Source organism: Phascolarctos cinereus, unplaced genomic scaffold (assembly GCF_003287225.1).
Source record: "Phascolarctos cinereus isolate Bilbo 61053 unplaced genomic scaffold, phaCin_HiC Scaffold_5;HRSCAF=322, whole genome shotgun sequence".
Classification (NCBI taxonomy): domain Eukaryota; kingdom Metazoa; phylum Chordata; class Mammalia; order Diprotodontia; family Phascolarctidae; genus Phascolarctos; species Phascolarctos cinereus.
In genome coordinates this window covers 356,113,649-356,132,432 of record NW_027555958.1, presented here as the reverse complement: position 1 = coordinate 356,132,432, position 18,784 = coordinate 356,113,649, and the positions used below count along the sequence as shown (strand labels likewise).

The window sequence follows — 18,784 nt, the reverse complement described above, 5'->3', positions numbered from 1 at the left end:
TGTTTCCACCTTCCTATGAGAAAAGAACTTATTGGCATGCTGGATGGGGAGAGGAGTAGAAAGGCACTCTTCACATAGCCCTACTTCACCCCAACTTGCTCAAGTTGGATGTTAGAACCATTATAATAACAACGGACAATGAAGACAATACATTTTGACCCTCAGACATGTGAAATCCCTTACTTGTAACTGGCTCTGTCATATTTTCTCCTGGAATTGGAATGTGGGAAGGGAGGTGGCCGGGTAATAATAAATGTTTTGAAATAGTCCTTAATTTCTGTGTTTTGTTTGATGGGTGGGGGGATGGGGAATGGGGGATTAAAATGACAAAATCACATCTCATTATTGGCTGTGGTGTTAAGGGCCCTCTTGGTAGTGTGAAGCAGCCACAATCCCACCTGCCTCAGCCCATCTTGTGTGTTTCCTGCTTCCTTTTTGATAAGTGTGAATAATAACAATACTTGCAGAAAATCTGTAATTATCATTGCAAAGGACTGCTAGCTGAAGAATAGTAAATGAGGTATGATGAAGAGTAGGTAAAAAATATGTAAATTGTTCACATGGGTCTCTCTGCTCTCCACGGGCTCAACAGAATGGCTTTCCTTTGCTTCCTTGTATTCTCAGAGTACAAAGCTGGTTAGATAGGGAAGAACAGGATGGAGGGAGGAGTTGGTTTTAAGTTCATAGGCTTAATTTCTTACAGGACCTATTGACAGTAAACGTTTTGTAGTCTAGTAATAATCATCCCTGGAATGACTTGGAAAGGATTCAGCTCGGATCGATGGAGCCTAGGCCAGAAACAATAAATTACTGATCTTTCTAACATAGGGTTAAAGGCCAGATTTCTCTGTTGTTCAAATCCTGTCCCTTACTCAGAATTCCCTTTGAAGTCTAGAGGAGTTCTTTGAGTTAAGAGGGGATTCCTGGTAGGAGAAATTGTGATAGGCCTTTTTTTTATCTAGGTGTGTTTTTACTGATAAAAAAAGTCCAGTGAAAAATCTAGGACAAGAGTTTAGAACCTGCAAAAACTACATGGGCTTTGAGTTTTGAACCCAAATGGGAACCTTTCAAGTTATTTTACATTTGGCCAAACAGGTTTTTCAGTTTCTTATTTTTTTTCCCCTCTTATAAAAAGACATAGACTTAAAAGGCTCCCTAGACACTATAAGGCTCTTACGAAATAACACCACTGTATTCCATGTAATTGAATCAGAACCTGTCTGATTAAACTTTTCTCTCAGTCCATGTGAGCTTTGAAGTGAACAGGGGAAGGGGGAAAAAAAACCACTTGGGACATTCTGCCCTCTGTGTTTGGTGAAATATAAAAACAGCAAAAAAAGTTTTAAGATGTTCAGTTCCTAATGAGGTCAGGTCCCCTCGTTCCTGGGAGAAATGCCAGAAACATAGACAGAAGAAGCCTGTTGAAAATGTCAGCATTGGAGAAGCCATTGCCCAAGTCATTAGAAATGAAACCTTTTAGAAGTTGTAGTCCTTGGAGTCATTATTAGAGAAAAAACAAACAAGCAAGAGGGCCAAACTCCACCCCTGAGCCCTCTGTGACCTCATGTAAAGCTTCCCTGGAATCCATTCCCCCTTCTAAATGGTAATCTCATATTAGATTTAGGAAGTGGCAGACACAAAATCAGGAAAAGACCTTAGCATCCTAACCCACTCTAATTCTTTCAATGCCATAGATATCTTACTGCCAAGGCTTTGAAATATTCTCAAAACTTAGCCTATCCATTCCAACTATTCTATTTAATTCTAGGGAATAAGGGACACATAGGGTGATCTGGCCGTATGTAAGAGAATTTCCATTGCACTGGATGAGACATGTCAATTATGATGGTCCCTTCTACAAAGTATTGCACATTTCTGAGTCCAAATGCTTCCTTCTTACTCTTTGTTCCTAATAATGAGACCAACTAATCTTTTCTAGCATTGATTTCATGTTCCTTCCTAGAGATCCACTGGAGTAAAGATGTCTGGTAGGGAAACCTATTGTCTTCGTTTAGCAACTAGGTAAACAACACCCCGGGGCAGCTAGATTGCACAGTGCATAGAAGGCTGGACTTGGTGGCAGGAAGACCTATCTTCCTAAGTTCAAATCCAACCTCAGACACTTAGCTGTGTGATCCTGAGCAAGTCATTTAATCCTGTTTGCCTCATTTCTTCATGTGTAAGATGATCTGGAGAAGGAAATGGCAAACCACTCCAGCATCTTTGCCAAGGAAACCCCACATGGGATCATGAAGAGTCATACAATACTGAACAACAAAAAAACCCCAGCACCTTGGGAAAGCTTCATGCCCTATAGCTACCATCACACAGAGACACAGAGAGCATTCAAACTCTTGATCCCTTCCTGGTTCATCCTTCCCTTCTGTCTCTAGTTACCCGGGCTTTAATATCTTATAATGATCCTGCCTTTTGAGGAGAGGCTAGATTTAACTCTAAATCTAAGTCTGTGTTTGTACTTGGATACCTGAGCTGTTTCCAGCTTTTGGGGAGTCAGGATGCTAGCTGAAAGCCCCAAACACTCCATGACTTTTGAATGACTCTCCACCATGAAGGAAAGGCACCTCTTCTCTTCTACCGTCACACATTGTTAGTGAGCACAGTACCAGACTAAATGGAACTGGGCGCTTAATGGATTCTAAGTGTGTTTTTATTACCTCTTCTCCCAAGACCGCCTCTGCATGCATCCTTCTTGACATTTCCTCAGAAACGGTTTACTGCATTGTGGTTTCATATTATTTATTTTTACAACCCTCAATATTTCTTCTCTTTTCCCACCCTTCAGACTATTAACACACGTCTATGCTGCCTCTGTACCTCACACAAAGTAAGCAGCTTCAACCTTCACAAATAAGCTTCTCAGAACATACAGTCCTTTCTAAGGGAGAGGCCTACACGACACAAACAGCAGGAATAGTCAGGGCTGAGCCACCCACCCAGGTTAATCAAATGGGGAGCCTCTGGTTCTAACAACAACAACAGTAGCAACATGTGTTTAAATTGACATTCAGTGGGAAAAATGTGAAAGGGAAGAAGCATGGAAAAGGAGTGGACTAGAGTCCAACGGAAAGGAGAGACTATAAACAGGAAAACCGTTTGGGAGGCTATTACAAGAGTCTAAACAGGTAGTCATAAGAACTGGAATTAGCATGGCAGTGATAGGAATAAAGGCAGTTAGGTGGCACACTGGGTAATGAAGTTAGGAAGACTCAGGAGTTCAAATCTGGCCTCAGACACTTACTAGTTGTGTGACCCTGTGCAAGTCACTTAACCCTGTTTGCCTCAGTTTCCTCATCTGTAAAATGAGTTGGAGAAGAAAATGGCTCCAGTATCTTTAAGAAAACCCCAGATGGGGTCATGAACAGTGTGACTCGGGGCCTCAATGTCCTTTATCTGAGAAATGAAGGGGTTTGACTAGCTGGGCTCTGGGGTCCCTTCTGGCTCTAAGTCTCTGATCCAAGAAAGGGGTAAATCCTTGGTTATGATTTTATTTTTCTAATACTGTGACATTGTAAGGTCAGTAGCATTTACTGATCACCTGCTTAGCATAGTGCCTGGCACACAGTAGGCACTTGACTGACTGAGACAAAGGGTGGTAAAATCATCCTCTTCTTCCAAATGAATAAATACTTAGGTTCATCTTTGTAGAGACCCATGCAGGGGCTATCACTGATCATTCTTCTCTAGTTTCTTTTATTTCTTAGACTACAAATTCTTCCAAATCAGGGATCATGGGCTTAACTCTCTGTCGTAGCTCCACAGGGGCTCACACCCTACTAAGCCTGGCAGGTCATTTAGTAAATAAACATTTATTAGGTACCTACTGTGTGCCAAGCACTGTGCTAAGAAGGTAGTCAAGAAATGCTGCTGACTGGGGCAGCTAGGTGGTGCAGTGGATAGAGCACCAGCTCTGGATTCAGGAAGAACTGAGTTCAAATCTGATCTCAGACACATAACACTTACTAGCTATGTGACCCTGGGCAAGTCACTTAACCCCATTGCCTAGCCAAAAGAAAAAATGCTGCTGACCCTTTCTGAATTAAATTCTCAGGAACTGGAATTGGGGAAAGTGGGGAATTGAAACTATTTCCCCATAAAAATGTTGGTTATTCCAAATATGCCTTGGCCTTGGGTGTGATTATGAATGTGACAGAGATAAACAGATCCTTTCAGGTTCCCAATGTTTTTTTTTTTTAAGTTGTGATTTTATTGTTATTGTTTAAGATTTTGCAATTTTAGGCTTGTTCTATCACAGTGCTAACTAGAAACAGAGAAGATGATTGAGGTGCTCTGCAGGATATTTATGACAGCAGCAATTTAACTTCATATGGTGATTTACCACTACACAAAATATTTTTCACATAACAAAGCCTCACACCATTTTTTTTTTTGTGCAATCACTTCAGTCGTATCTGACTCTTTGTATTCCCATTTGGGTTTTCTTGGCAAAGAAACTGGAGTCATTTGCCATTTCCTTCTCCACCTCATTTGATAAATGAGGAAACTGAGGCAAACAGGGTTAAATGATTTGCCCAGGGCCACACAACTAGTAAGTGTCTGAGGCCAGAACTGAACTCAGGAAGATGACTCTTCTTGACTCCAGGCCCTGCATTCTACCCACTGTACCACCTAGCTACCCATCTTGCCCATATTTGATCACAAATCTCCCACAGAGAGCTATCTGGGGTGCTAGATAATATGTTGCCACCTGTGACCCCCACCATGAGTCTTTCTCTTGTCCTCTTGTCATTTTTTGGGACGCCACCCTGAAGAAATCCATCACTCCTGACTCCCATAGATATGGATTGAGTTCCTTGTCAAGCAGGCTGTGGGTCCAGGGGAATCAGAGCCTGGGAACTGCTTCTGATAAATACCTCACTATACCTGACTGCTTCACGGTACCTGAGTCACTTCATCTACCTGTTTGTTTTTCATATTTAAATGTTTCCCTTGGTTTCTGTTACTTTTGATGGTTGATCATTCTCCCTTTTCATGAATACTCTTTCTTCTTTTGCTTCAGGGACTCCACATTTTCTTGGCTCTCTTCTTACCTTTCCAATTTGGACTTCTGTGTGCTTTGGTGGCCCCAGAAGGAGCCAGACCCTCCTGCCTGCCCCACTGTCTCTTTACACCCTCTATGCCCAAACTCAGCGGCCTATCTTTCTTTCTCAATCTCTTCTTTCTTTTGACTTCACGATTTCTCTGTGGCAGAAACACTGTCTATTCAGTCGCTTGCATTCTCAACCCTGGGGTATCTTTGACTCCTACCACTCAGGCACTTCTCAGGAGTTATGATCAGTTAACCACACTTCCCAGGCTGAGCTCAGCAATATCTCTCACATCTCTGCCCTCTTCTCTTTTTATTCCCATTTTTGTTGTTCAGTTATTTTTCAGTCATGCCCAACTCTTATGGCCCCATTTGGGTTTTTCTTGACAAAAGATACTGGAGTGTTTTGCCATTTCCTTCTCATTTTACAGATGGGGAAACTGAGGCAAACAGGGTTAAGTGACTTGCCCAGGGTCACCCAGATAGTGTCTGAGGCCAGATCTGAACTCAGGAAGATGAGTCTTAGCCTGGCACTGTGTGCACTATGGTGTCACCTAGCTGCCTTTATTCCCATTACTGCCATGCTAATTCAGGTCCTTATTACTACCTGCTTAGACTCTCGTAACAGCTTCCCAAATGGTTTTCCTGTTTACATTCTCTCCTTTCAATCCATGCTTTGTATTTCAGTGAGAATAATCTTTCTTATGAACAGATAGAATAACAGTTCCCATTCTGAAGCATTTTAAAGCTTGAAATGGGCTTTACATATTATCTCTCTTGATTTTCACAACAAACTCACGAGGTAGTATTATCTCTAGTGTATTATCCCCATTTTACAGATAGATAAACTGAGACTTAGAGAGTGACTAGATATTATGTCACTCTTCTTGTCAAAAATCTTCAATGGCTCCCTATTATCTCTTAAATAGAGTTCAGATTCTTTGCCTGACATTTTAGGTCCCCTGTAAACTGAATTCTTTCTCATTTTGTATTGGTTAACCTTCTTCAGTATAAGGTAACAACATCTTTATCCTTCATACCTCTTGTTTCCTATTCTCCTTTCTGCTCCCCTCCTTTCTACTCCTCTTCTTTTCTTTTCTTCCTCTCCTCTCCCCTGTTCATTTCCTTCTTTGCTGTTAGCAGTGTTTAGACAGGTTGAGTTGGAGCCGCTGCAACCATACGCAATGTCTTCTCATTTTTAACTTTCCCTTTATTTAGCAGTGATTTTGAACTTTGCTTTAAACAGCTGATGATCTAACTATACACAGAGAAGCTTATTTTCAAATGAACGTCACATCAGTAATGAGTCATTTCTCTTCTGTTAAGATGTAGTAAATTTCATTCCTCTCTGTACTGGTTATGTTTAGTGACTTCTGACTTTCTTCTTAAAAAAAGTATCAATGACACATAGACAAGACACTTCATGGGGAGACAAATGCCAATCTTGCATGAGTTCAGAAAAATAAACTCTACAACAGTTCATGTGAAAAAAGAAAGCCACTGGGTTTTTTTGTTTGTTTTTGGGTTTTTTTTAGGGGACTGAACATTTAATGTGAGTTAGTAGTGTGGAGGCAGTCAGAAAAGCTAATGCAAATTTGGGCTCCTTTAACACTAGAAAGGCTGCATCCAGAATGATGGCTGTACTAATCCTGCTGCCCCTCCATCTTACCCGGACTATAGATGGAGTATTTCCTTCACATTTGGGTACCTCTTTAGGAAGGACACTGACATGCAAAGGAATACATACAAAGGAAGCTAACCCAAATACTGAGGGGACTTGAAAATAGTTGAAGAAACCTATTGTGAATTTTTAACCTGAATGAGGCAGTTAGCTTCAATTCTAGTATTTGAGAGGGTACCACGTGGAAGAGAGATTAGCTTGAAACACCATTTGCTTTCTCCACTGCTACTCAGGGGCTGCTGGACAGAACTAAAGGAAGCCCCACAATTGTGCTAACAGGGTACACTACAAATTTAGGCTATTAAACCTCAACTGGCCTTCAATCCATAAAGGCAGGTAGGTGGTGCAGTGGACAGAGTAAACTTGTAGTCAGGAAGACCCAAGTTTGAATCTTACCTTAGACACTTACTATCTGGGTGACTGTAGACAATTCACTTACCTCTCTTTGCCTCAATTTCCTCATCTGTAAGATGAGGATAATAATAGCACCTATCTATCTCACAGGGTTGTTGTACGGATCAAATACCATGCAATATATAAAAAATGCTTTAAAAATAAAACATTAATATATCATTAATGTAATTAAAATATTATACAAATAACATTAAAATATTAAATACATGTTACCTATTATTATTATTATTATTATTTTATTTCTCCCTACTTCATTCCCTATATCACTCCCCACAGGAGCTATTCCAAACCTTCTCTTCTTTCTATTCACATAACCTTCCCTTCTCCCCACCTTATAAAGTTGAGTATCTTATCTGTCTCTTACTTTTGTGAGAAAAGAGAGGCTATTAGCCATGGGCTCCCTCTTCTTCCTTTCTTTTCATCTCAAAACCCCTTGATATAACCTCACTTTCTTCTCCTTTTCCTCATTTCATGACAAAGAGATGGCCCTTTTCCTTGCCAAGGCCAATGTTTCTACATGTATGCTTGATGCTATCCATTTCCTTGTTCTCCAACCATTTCTTCCACCAAGTGCCTCATAGAAATCATAGGTGAAAATTGCAAAGATGTAAGTTTCAGCCTAATATAAAGAAAAACTTCCCAACAACTGATACTGTCCAAGGAAGAGAATGAACACCTCAGCTCCTCATGACATAGTAAAATCCCCACAAAGACTGGAGGTGTTTACTAGAAGGCCAGATGGCCATTTTGGGGGGATATGGTAGACATCATTCCAACTTGGATACGGATTGGAATAGATGACCTCTGAGGTCCCTCCCAACTCTATGAATCTGTGTTTTTTTATATTATTGATGTGTCACCATTTTCTTGTTTTCTTTTAAGTTTTGAGACTGTAAATTCTGCTGCAAGCTCCTTGAAGGAAGGGTCCCTATCTCCTAGCTCTTTTATTTTAGCTGTCTCTCCCCTTCCCACCCACAGCACCTTGTTGTTTAATGAACAGTGCTACACTGTGAGCTGGAGATGACAGGAACCAAGGGCTAGAAAGGCCCTTAAGATCATCCAGTCCAATCCCCTTGTTTCACAGATGAAGTGGGAACAGAAACCAATCCAATGGTGCTCTTTGTTTATGGTATTTACCCCTGAAAAACAATGAGAGAAGGGTGTACATATTCCCTATGGTAAGGAGAAATTTTTATGAATTCCATCCCCGTGGGCCCTCCTTTTGGCTGACAATTTTCACCCATTCCCCTTTTTTGTCTTATGTGTTGGTCAGTGGTCTCAAGTATTTACGGCCTTCTAAAGTAATTGCAGGTCCATGTATGTGCATCTATCTATGCATATATAACTAAAAGAAATAAAGCTTTTGCTTTCAGGCTATCTCATTCGCACTTGCAGCAAAACATTTACAACCCAGCTATAAAGTACATGAAAATACAGTGGAAGCATCGACATAACAATGAAAAAAACTGGTGAGAGATATGATGCTATAATACAATCTGTTTTCATATGTTGTAGAAAAATTAATTTTATAAGACTATTCATTTAACAGTGATTTTTTTCAGTTTAGCCTTTGATGCTTGAAACTTTCATTCTCTCTTACCCCTTCCCACTCCCTGTTTAAAATAGAAAAATTGGGGAAACCAATTTTATTTCCTGGTCAACTGTCAACATGATGTCATGAAAGATGTTGTAAGTGACTCTATGGACTCAAGACTAGGGCAGGACACAATACACCCCTGTGCCAAATGTATTACCAGGCATTTCCTCTGAGTTTTTCTTCCACTCATCCAAATGTACATGTTTAATAGACCTCAATAAAACATAGAAGATAATAAGATGTGTTACCTTCTAAAGCAAGGCACCTGGGTGGACTATATGACCAGATAAGGTTATATAAGCACTCGAGATACTCTGACCCCTCTAGTTTGAATCCTGGGAAGCAGTGGTAGGCAATCACTGCCCCCACGGGGAAGTTGGACTGGTACTCAGACATGTTGACGTAACCATTAGCAGAAGCCAGGGGTCTCAGGCAACCTGCAAATTAAAATAAAAGAAGTAGGAATCTTTTATTAGGAAGTGTTTTCTTCAGTTTGTCTTTGTACATCTCAGATAGAGTCCTAGGGATTAAAAACTAGAAAATAAAACACCATCTATTACTGCAACATTCTTAGGAAAAAGAGCAAATACTCAACAACTTGGTCTCATTTTCCAGGTCTCTCACCTCTTTGCCTTTTCTTTTTAATGAGAAAATTTGGCTTTGCCTTTTCAAATGGTATCTAATTTCTACACAGTCAGATAAGTAAAAGTAGGTAAACAGGGAATGATCCTGTGACCCTGGGATTGCATATTCCAATTCTCTAAGCCAAGAAGAGCAAGACACAATCAAACTTCTGATTTGTGTAATTGGTAGCAAAAGAAAAATGTTGCCTAAAGTCAATTCAAGTGCAGCATTCTCATATTTCATTTAACAGATGAGTTACTGAAAAGTTAATAGTCAACTGAATTTTTGTAAACTGAATCATATTTTCAATAATGTAGGATAGTCCAGGTAGCTAGATGGCACAGTGGATAGAGCACCAGGCCTGGAGTCAGAAAGAACTGAGTTCAAACCTGGCCTCAGACACTTACGAGATGTATGACACTGGGCAAGTCACTTAGCCCTGTTTGCCTCAGTTTCCTCATATGTAAAATAAGCTGTAGAAGGAAATGGCAAACCACTCTAATATCTTTGCCAAGAAAACTCCAAATGGAGTCACAAAGAGTCAGACATGACTGAAATAACTCAACAGCAACAACAGTGATGGTCCGCTTTCTAAAATGAATGCTATAGCAGATTCTTCTACCTCAGTGAAGAATCTTTCTTTAATGTATCAGTTTAGGAATGAGACTCAGATTTTTCACTGTTGCCCGCCGTAATGTTTTCCCCCGAGGCTATGCCTGCACACCTGTAGGGGATCACACTAGATCTCAGGAAATTCTGATTTGTGTGGTCATTATTCTCTGCTATCCACAGCCATGCTTTTGCTAGAGGGAACTGCTTGCTGTTGGGATGGAACCCCTAAAGAGAAACAACTTCATATGAGATAAATAATATGTAATGAACCTACAGTCAAGTTTACTGGCAGTCACTGAGTATCGTAGTCTAAAGACTCGAGCAATGGGATTATGATTGCTTTGGGTGGAGATCAGAGAAATTGGTAAGAGAAATAGTAACACCTGGGAGACATGGCTGTGGCTGCATTTTGGAGAGATTCCCCAGTCTAGACTATCAAAGATTTGTGATCTGTCCACTGAGACGTGACTGGGGCACATTCTGATTTAACCATCTGTGTGTTTCTTGTCTGACCATCGGGGATAGAAAATGGAGAACCATCTGCTAAGCACAGCCTCTAGCTCAGCATTAGATTTTAATAAACATTAACTAGTCCCCAAATAAAGGCCAATTGTGGCAAAAGGTCGGCTGTGAAAATCATCCCTCAACATTTCGTTTACATATCCCTGGAAATGTTGCCTATATGCAATTTAAAGCTAAGGTGTATACATATTTAATTTAATTCAACAAGCATTTATTAAGCAAGACGCTGCAAGGTGCTGAAGGTACAAAGACAAAATGAAATATCACTAGCCCTTAGAGACTGCTAGGGAAATATAATATGCATACAGATTTTTGAAAAAGCATTTATTAAATGCCTACTCCATGCCAGGCACTGTGCTAAGCACTTACAAATATTATTTCATTTAATACTCCCAGTAACTACATGAAGTAGGTACTATTATGATCCCCAATTTATCAATGCGGAAACCAAAAACAGAGGTTAAGTGACCTGCCAGCGTCATGCAGCTAGTATCTGAGGCTGCATTTGAACTGAGTCTTTCTTGACCACAGGCCCAGAGCTTTATCCATTATGGCGCTTAGCTGCTAAAGTACACAGAAGATAATTTGGGGACAAGAAAAGGCACTAGTTCTTGGGAGGATCAGGAAAGATGACAGATGACTGCAATAAAATTCTGGATAAGGTGGTTTAGAATATCATATACATGGTAGATAGAGAGCTGGCTTTGGAATAATTAAAAAAAAAACTAGGTTCAAGTCCCATCTTTGACACTATCAGAAGCAATTAGACTTAGAAAGTCAGGCAGTTCTCTAAAATTATGTTTCAGAATAGTTGAGATCTGCATTAGTAGAGGGAATTTCCTCCTTGGGAGTTTCCCTATCCCAATGAAAGAATGGGTCCACACCAAATACAGATACAGAGATATATACAAATAAACACACATATGTATATATGTACATGTAGACACACATATATAGGCAACCTAGTAGTTGTTGGAGAGGAAAAAATTGCCTGAATACTTCTCCTCCTCCTCCTTCTTCTATGTTTCCTTTCTCCAACGGAAAAAAAAAAGTGAGGGCCCAATTCTTCTCAGACCACAGCTTTCTCTTTGCTTGAGGTGGAGCAGGGACATAATCTTTGCTTTGGTTTCCTGTTTCTACCATGCCCCTTCCTTTTTGCATTGGAGACTAGAGTCTTTTAGCAGTCACACCTGTTTACAACAAGGTGGATGAAGTGTCAGGTCAGCAGTCTGAAAAACCCTGGAATTATGAAATAGACACCGTGCCAAGTTATTTCTTCCTGGGGGGAAAATGGCCCTTGCTCTATGTGGTTCATTTTTGCTATTTAGGAGAAAGCATCTATGTCAGGAAATTACTAACAAAGTCATAACTATACATCATCAAGTATAGCTTGCTGAGGCCCCAGTTAAGAAAGCTCCCAACATCTGGCAAAGAATTAGATCTCCGACCTATTTAAATTCTGTGTATTTCCAGACAGCCCCTGCTGTCCTCCATTCCTCTTTGCCTGAAATGGAATAAAGATACAAATATGCCCACTTGGCATTTTCATGCCTGGAATACTCCCCCTCCCCATCTCTGCCTCCTGGATTCCCTGGCTTCCTTCAAGTACCAGCTAAAATCCCACCTTCTATAGGAAGTCTTTCCCAATCCCTCTTAATTTTAGTGCTTCCCTCTGTTGATTATCTCCAGTTTATCCTGAACATAGCTTGTAGGTACTCACTTAAGCCTTTTTGCCTCAGTTCCCTCATCGGTAAAATATGCTGGAGAAGGAAATGGCAAATCACTCCAGTATCCTTGCCAAAAAAAAAAAATCCCAATGGGGTCATGGAGAGTCAAACATGACTGAAATGACTCAACAACAAAAAGATTGTTTGTGTGTTGTCTCTCCGATTAGATTGTGAGCTCCTTGAAAGCAGGGACTCTCTTTAACTTTTCTTTGTTTCCCCAGTACTTAGCCCAATGCCCGGCATACAGTAAGCACTTTATAAATGACAACACACAGCAGTCATCACTGATCATGAACTTTATGTCAAGGAAAATGATTTCAAAGAAAACAGTTCAATCAGAAGATATTCAGAAACGTAAAGACCAGAAAAGTACATAGTAGTAAACTGACCTCTGTTTGAAGGTGGAAATAAATCAGAGAGGGAAGGAAAATTTGGAGCACATCATGGATTTTGGGAGTTTCTCAGAGAGAAATAGTTTAGCTCTGCTCCTCTGAAGGGTTTCTTCAACAGGAACAACAAAGAGGCGAAGCTCCAGCTTCATCAACACTAACTATCAAATCACCCACCATCATATTGCTGCTCGGGCTGCTACTCTCTCTGTTGTTTGCATTTCCACCTTTCCTTCCACTGTCATTTATGAACAATCATCTGTTAAGGGTTCACTATCTGCCAGGCACTGTGCTAAGTGCAGGAGGTATAAAGAAAGCTAAAAATAGCCCTTGTCCTCAAGGAGCTAATATTCAAATAGAGGAGATGGTGTGAGAATAATTAGGTACCTATAAGATGTATGCAGAGTAGATGGAAGGTAATCTCAGAGGGAAAGGTACTAGCAGATGGGGAAACCAGGTAGAACCTCCTAGAGAATGCAGGATTTGATCTGAATCTTGAAGAAAGGCATGGAAACTGAGAAGCAGAGGTGAGAAGGGATGATATCCTGGGAACCAGCCAAGGCAAAGGCAGAGATGGGAGATGGAGTGTTTGTTGTGTGTGAAAAACATCAAACAAGCCAGTGCGGCTGGATCTCAGAGTATATGGAAGGCAGTAAGGCGTAAGGAAACTGGAAAGGTAGAAACAGATCAGGTTATGATGGGCTTTAAATGACAAACAGAAGATTTTATATTTAATCCTAGAGGTAACAGGGAGCCACTTGGCTCTTTTAGCAGGGAAGTGATATGGTCAGACTTACATTTTACACGGTCATTTCTTTTTTCTAGACAATTGGGATTAAGTGACTTGCCTAGGGTCACACAGCTAGTTAAGTGTCAAGTGTTTGGTCTGAGGCCGGATTTGAACTCAGGTCCTCCTGACTTCAGGACCGGTGCTCTATCCACTGCGCCACCTAGCTGCCCCTTAGACTTACATTTTAGAAAAATCATTTTGACAGCTGAGTGGAGGATGGATTGGAGTGGGGAGAAATGTGAGGCAGGGAAACTAATTAGAAGATTATTGCAGGGAAGAATATACCTATACACAGCTGAGTACAGGAATGTATTTCACTCAACAGGGAAACAGCAAGGAAAAGGGAGAAGAGATTGGGGGGAATTAGAGGGAGAGTAGATTAATCCAAAGCAAAACAAAGTCTAACTAATAATATGCAAAAATATTTGTAGCTCTTTTTGAGGTCATAAAGAATGGAAATCTAAGGGGATGCCCCTCAAGTGGGGAAAGGATGAATAAGTTATGGTATATAAATGTGATTGAATACCATTGTGACGAAAGAGAAATGATGAAGGAGATTGTTTCAGAGAAACCTGGGAAGACGTATATGAATTGATGCTGAGTAAAGTGAAAAGAACCAGGAGAATAATTTATACAATGATAATAATGTGGTAGAGACAAACATATCTGAAAGAGTTAGGAACTCTGATCAGTGTAATGACCAACAACAATTCCTAAAGACAAATGATAGCTTCGTTAGTCTACCTGCCTTCTGATAGAGAGGAGAAGGACTCAGTTATATGTTATATATTATAATTAAAATTATAATATGTTATATATACAGATATAGATAGATGTGTATGTATTTATATGTGCATATATATGTATATGTATACCCACACACACATATATTTGGATATGGACAATATAGAAATTTGTTTTGCCTGACTACACATGTTTATAATGGAAGTTCTTCATTTTTCAGGTAGCAAAAGGGGCCTAGGATGGGAAGAAAAGAAGGCAGATTTTTGCTGAATGAAAAAAAATGTATAATTTTTCTAAAAAAAGTTATTGCAGTAGTCCAAGGAAGAGGTGATAAGGACTTTAACTAGGGTGGTGGCTATGTGAGTAGAGAGAAGGGGACATATGAGAGATATTGTGAAGGCAGAAATAACAAGATTTGGCAATGGATTGAATTGGAGAACATATGAAGTGACTCAAAGTTAGGAGTAAAAGATGACTGAGTTTGTGAATTCCTGGGACTGAGAAAGTGGTGGTGACCTCAAGAATAATAAAAATGTCAGGAAGTAGGGAAGATCTGGGTGAGAAGATAATGAGTTGTTTTAGGCATGTTGAATTTGGAAACCATCTGAACATCGAGTTTGAGATGTCTAAAAGACAGATGATAACACAGGATTGTGGCTTAGGAGAGAAATTAGGGCTAGATATATATTTTTGGAAATCATCTACATAGAGAACATAACTGAACCCATAGGAGCTGCTCAGTCCTTAACTAAGATTTCACAGAAGGAACGGAAAAGAAGGCCTAGGACAGAGCCTGGTGGATTCCTTATGGTTAGTGGGTGTGACATGGATGAAAGACCAGCAAAGCAGACTGAGAAGGAGCAAACAGATAAGAGGAGAACCAGGAGAGGGCAATGTCAGAACAACCCAGACAAGGGATCATATAGGGAGGATAAGGTGATCAACTCTGTTGAATCTTACAGGAGAGGCCAAGAAGGATGAAGACTGGGAAAAGGCCATTAGATCTGACAATTAAGAGATCACTGGTAACTTTGCAGAGAGCAGTATGAATTGAAAGATTAGTTTGGAGGCCAGATTACAGAAGACTGAGAAGAGATGAAAAAGAGAGGAAGAAGTACTAAGTGTAGACAGCTTTCTCAAGGTGTTTTTCACAAAAAACCAAACCAAAACAAAAAAAAAACCCCAACCCTTGAGATATACAACTACCGCTAGTGGAACTGTTTGGATCAAATGAGGGTTTGTTTTTTTTTTGAGGAAAAAAACATACTTGTATGAAGAAAGGAAGGTGACAGCAGACAGGAAAAGACTGAAGATAAGAGAAAGTGAAGGTTTTGGAGGTAACAATCTTCTGGAGAGGACAGAAGAGGATGAGATGATGGGTACATGTAAAGAGGTTGGCCTTGGCAAGAAGAATTGTGATCTTTTTATCTAAGAACAGAGTGGAGGAGGAGATAATGGGTGAAATGTGTGATGATGACTGAGTGATACGAGTTGAGGAGAAGGAAGAGGAAGAGAGAAGGGGGAGATCTGGGTGAGTGGATCCATTTTTTTCAGTGTGTCAACTGAAAGGGTGGGGGGAAGAGATGCCATGGAGAACTTGAGGAGACACAAGTCTTCCATACAGCTACTGTGGAGAGTAGGATAGAATTAACCAGGAAGGAGTAGAATGATTACTTTGATAAAATGAACACCTAGTTGAGATAGGAGAATGTAAAATTTGTCATAGACTTAGGTAGCAAAGTTTCATGATTTCTTTGAGCTCTATTCAGCAACATGTGATAATGTAAGTAATTCAGGGTTAGGTTTTGGCAAGATATTATTGGTGACAGGGCAAGGGCGCAAGGGATTTATGAGTAGAGGAAAGTGTGGAGTTGAGATAGTTTACCAAAGGGTTTAGATATGGAAGGGAGTAGAATGTAGCCAGTGCAGGGGTGATAGCCTGGGAAAGAACTGAGGGGTGGAAGGATGGGAGATTATTGTGAGGACAAAGTACAGGATTAGGGGTGTAAGGCAAAACGAAAGGTGGAATGATAAGAGATTTTGATCAGATGAAAGGAAATCAGAGTTTGTAAATAAGGAAGTGGAACACTTATATGTGATGCAAAGATCATGGATTTATATCCATACTATCTCTTGATATAGCTGAGGTGAAATGGAAGAGTGGAGGAATTCCCAATTTGTAGGAATTGATTTGATTGAGGAACTAAAAATTTAGGATATTTGAGGGAGCTAGGTGGTGTAATGGATAGAGTGTTGGGCCTGGAGTCAGGAAGACTCATGTTCTTGAGTTCAAATCTGGCTTCAGAAACTTCCTAGCTGGGTGATGCTGGACAAGTCACTTAACTCTTTTTGCCTCAGATCCTCATCTGTAAAATGAGCTGGAGAAGGAAATGGCAAACCACTCCAGTATCTTTGCCAAGAAAACTGCAAATGGGGTCAGGAAGAGTAGGGCACAACTGGAAACAACTGAACAACAACAACAACAACAGCATGAGGGCAAGAGTGTGGGAGGAGGGAAAGACTGTGAATCAGGCAGTAAGCTCATTGAAGAATGAAGAAGGATATTCTGGAGTTGGATAGGGACGCTGGGATCTGGATGGGATTGCCTCTCTGGAAGCTACACTGTAGACTGTATCACCAACTGCACTCTCCAACTGTTTTCATTAACTGTTATCTGTGCTACTCTCAGATAAATTCACAATCTCCTAGTCTGACACTCCTTTCCATACCCCGGACTCAGATTTCTTGATAGGCCAGTCTTTATCCCTTCAGACTATAGCCCCCATTATTCCCAGATAATTTTCAACTCCTTTTCTCTCTCTACTCGTAGGGAAAATACGCACAGTCCAAAAAGAAGTCTAAGCCTCCTGTCCAAATACCCTGTTACATTTACACACACATATGTATATAAATATAGATGTAGACATTTATACCCATATATACAAATGTATATACTCAAATAGATCTGCAATCTCATCGATTTTGGAAGTTCTCTCCAAACCTACAGATCAAAACTCATCCATTCTTTCCCATCCCTTGTGACTCTCATTCTTGGCCTTCAGTAAGTTCACCACAAGAGGTCCACTCAACAAATTTGGGGCCTGCCTCAATTCCTTTCAACATGGTGAGGGTACCAGTGGGTAGCACTCTGATTGTTCATCTGTCATCCATCGTTCTGGCTGCCAGAGTAGCCCATCTTTTCTTCTTGTCATACAATTCCTTGTTAATACCTTTTACTCTTATTTTTTTTATTCAATTTCTTATTGGTTATATATTGCAGGCTGCTCACACCTGCCATGTGCTTCTCTGTTTCCCTTCTTGAGACACTCATTTGCAGTTCTTTGTAGGCAGCTATATTACGTGTTTCACTGCCAGAGAGCAACAGTGGTGGAATGTTGGTTCCAAAAAGATGAGCCTTTGCATTTATGGGAGGTTTGCAATTTTTGGATGCAAAACAGCCCACTCTTCAACTTTTGTTTAATTCTGGGCCCAAATCGTTGTCTATCAGTACTGACTGTCCTAGATATACACACTGATGGGCCAACTTTATAGTATGTCCATCTAAATGTATGTTGGAAAATGAGTAATAGATATTCTTCATCCATTTGGTATTTCCTGTGTGGGTGGATAGGCCACAACTACTTTGAGCGATTACAGATCTCTTCCAGGAGACTCCAGAAAGTCTCAGGGTCTGTGCAAAGCCAATGGAAAGTCCCTGTGGCCCATTGCTTGCAGCAGCAGGGCCAGGGATTTTTAGGTTGTAGTTGGGAAGGAGAGACTCTGGGGGGATCTACATGTGAGGGCTCAGGGTCAGACCACTGGGGAAGGAGTTTCATGCTGTATCTGTGTAATGTCATCTATAAACAGGAACATTTGGAGGACTTCACTATTCACAGGGAATTTCTCTTTGACTTGCTTTGCACTGATTACCTCTGTCATAGTAGTATATGAGGCCCTCATGTCCAGAGACCACTATGCCCCTAGAGAGCAGAGTCCACCAGAAACTTGAGGCATCCCTCAAATGTCCACCCCCCCAATCACCAGAGCCCACATGCACAGAGACCACCAGAAGGTGCTAATATTGGAACCACCATGAGACTCCTTCCCCAGTGGTCTGACCATGAACCCTCACCATGTAGATTCCCCCCAGGATCTCTCCTTCCCAAATATACAACCTAAAAGCCTCTGGCCTTGCTGCTGCAACTGATGGACCAGAGAGACCTTCCACTGGCCTTGCACATAAACTCTTCTATGTTTGGTATTCTCCAATTAGAATGTGAGATCTTTAAAAACATGTAATAACAAGTTTTTCTATTTATATTCCCAATGCTTAGTACAGTTCTTGTCACATAGTAAATGCTTTTTTCCATGATACTACATTCACCATTTTATACATTTCCTCATGTTATCAGAGGGTCACTCCACAGGGTCATTTCTACTGTTACATTTTGCCAAGGAATCTTGAATGATTTTCATGTCTAGATGGCAGACATCTTGTTGTAACAGAACCTGTAAAACTGTGTTTTGTTCTATTCAGTCAAATGCCTTTTCTTAATCAACAAACAATATACACAATGGAATATTCTATTCCCTACATCTCTGCATTAATTATGAAATGG

At 40.4% G+C, this 18,784-nt stretch overlaps 1 protein-coding gene across 4 annotated transcripts in view; it reads right to left on the bottom strand.

The window, feature by feature from the left end:
* Positions 1-18,784, bottom strand: part of SUSD4 (sushi domain containing 4) — a 223,742-nt gene that overhangs the window by 55,349 nt on the left and 149,609 nt on the right. For 3 of the 4 annotated variants that reach the window (XM_020982193.2, XM_020982197.2, XM_078156299.1), the window contains one exon: positions 9,006-9,194. The exons of the other annotated variant lie outside the window; for it this stretch is intronic. In XM_020982193.2, coding sequence (XP_020837852.1) covers positions 9,006-9,194 — 189 coding nt within the window. The remainder of the gene's footprint in view (positions 1-9,005; positions 9,195-18,784) is intronic. 4 annotated transcript variants of the gene reach the window in all.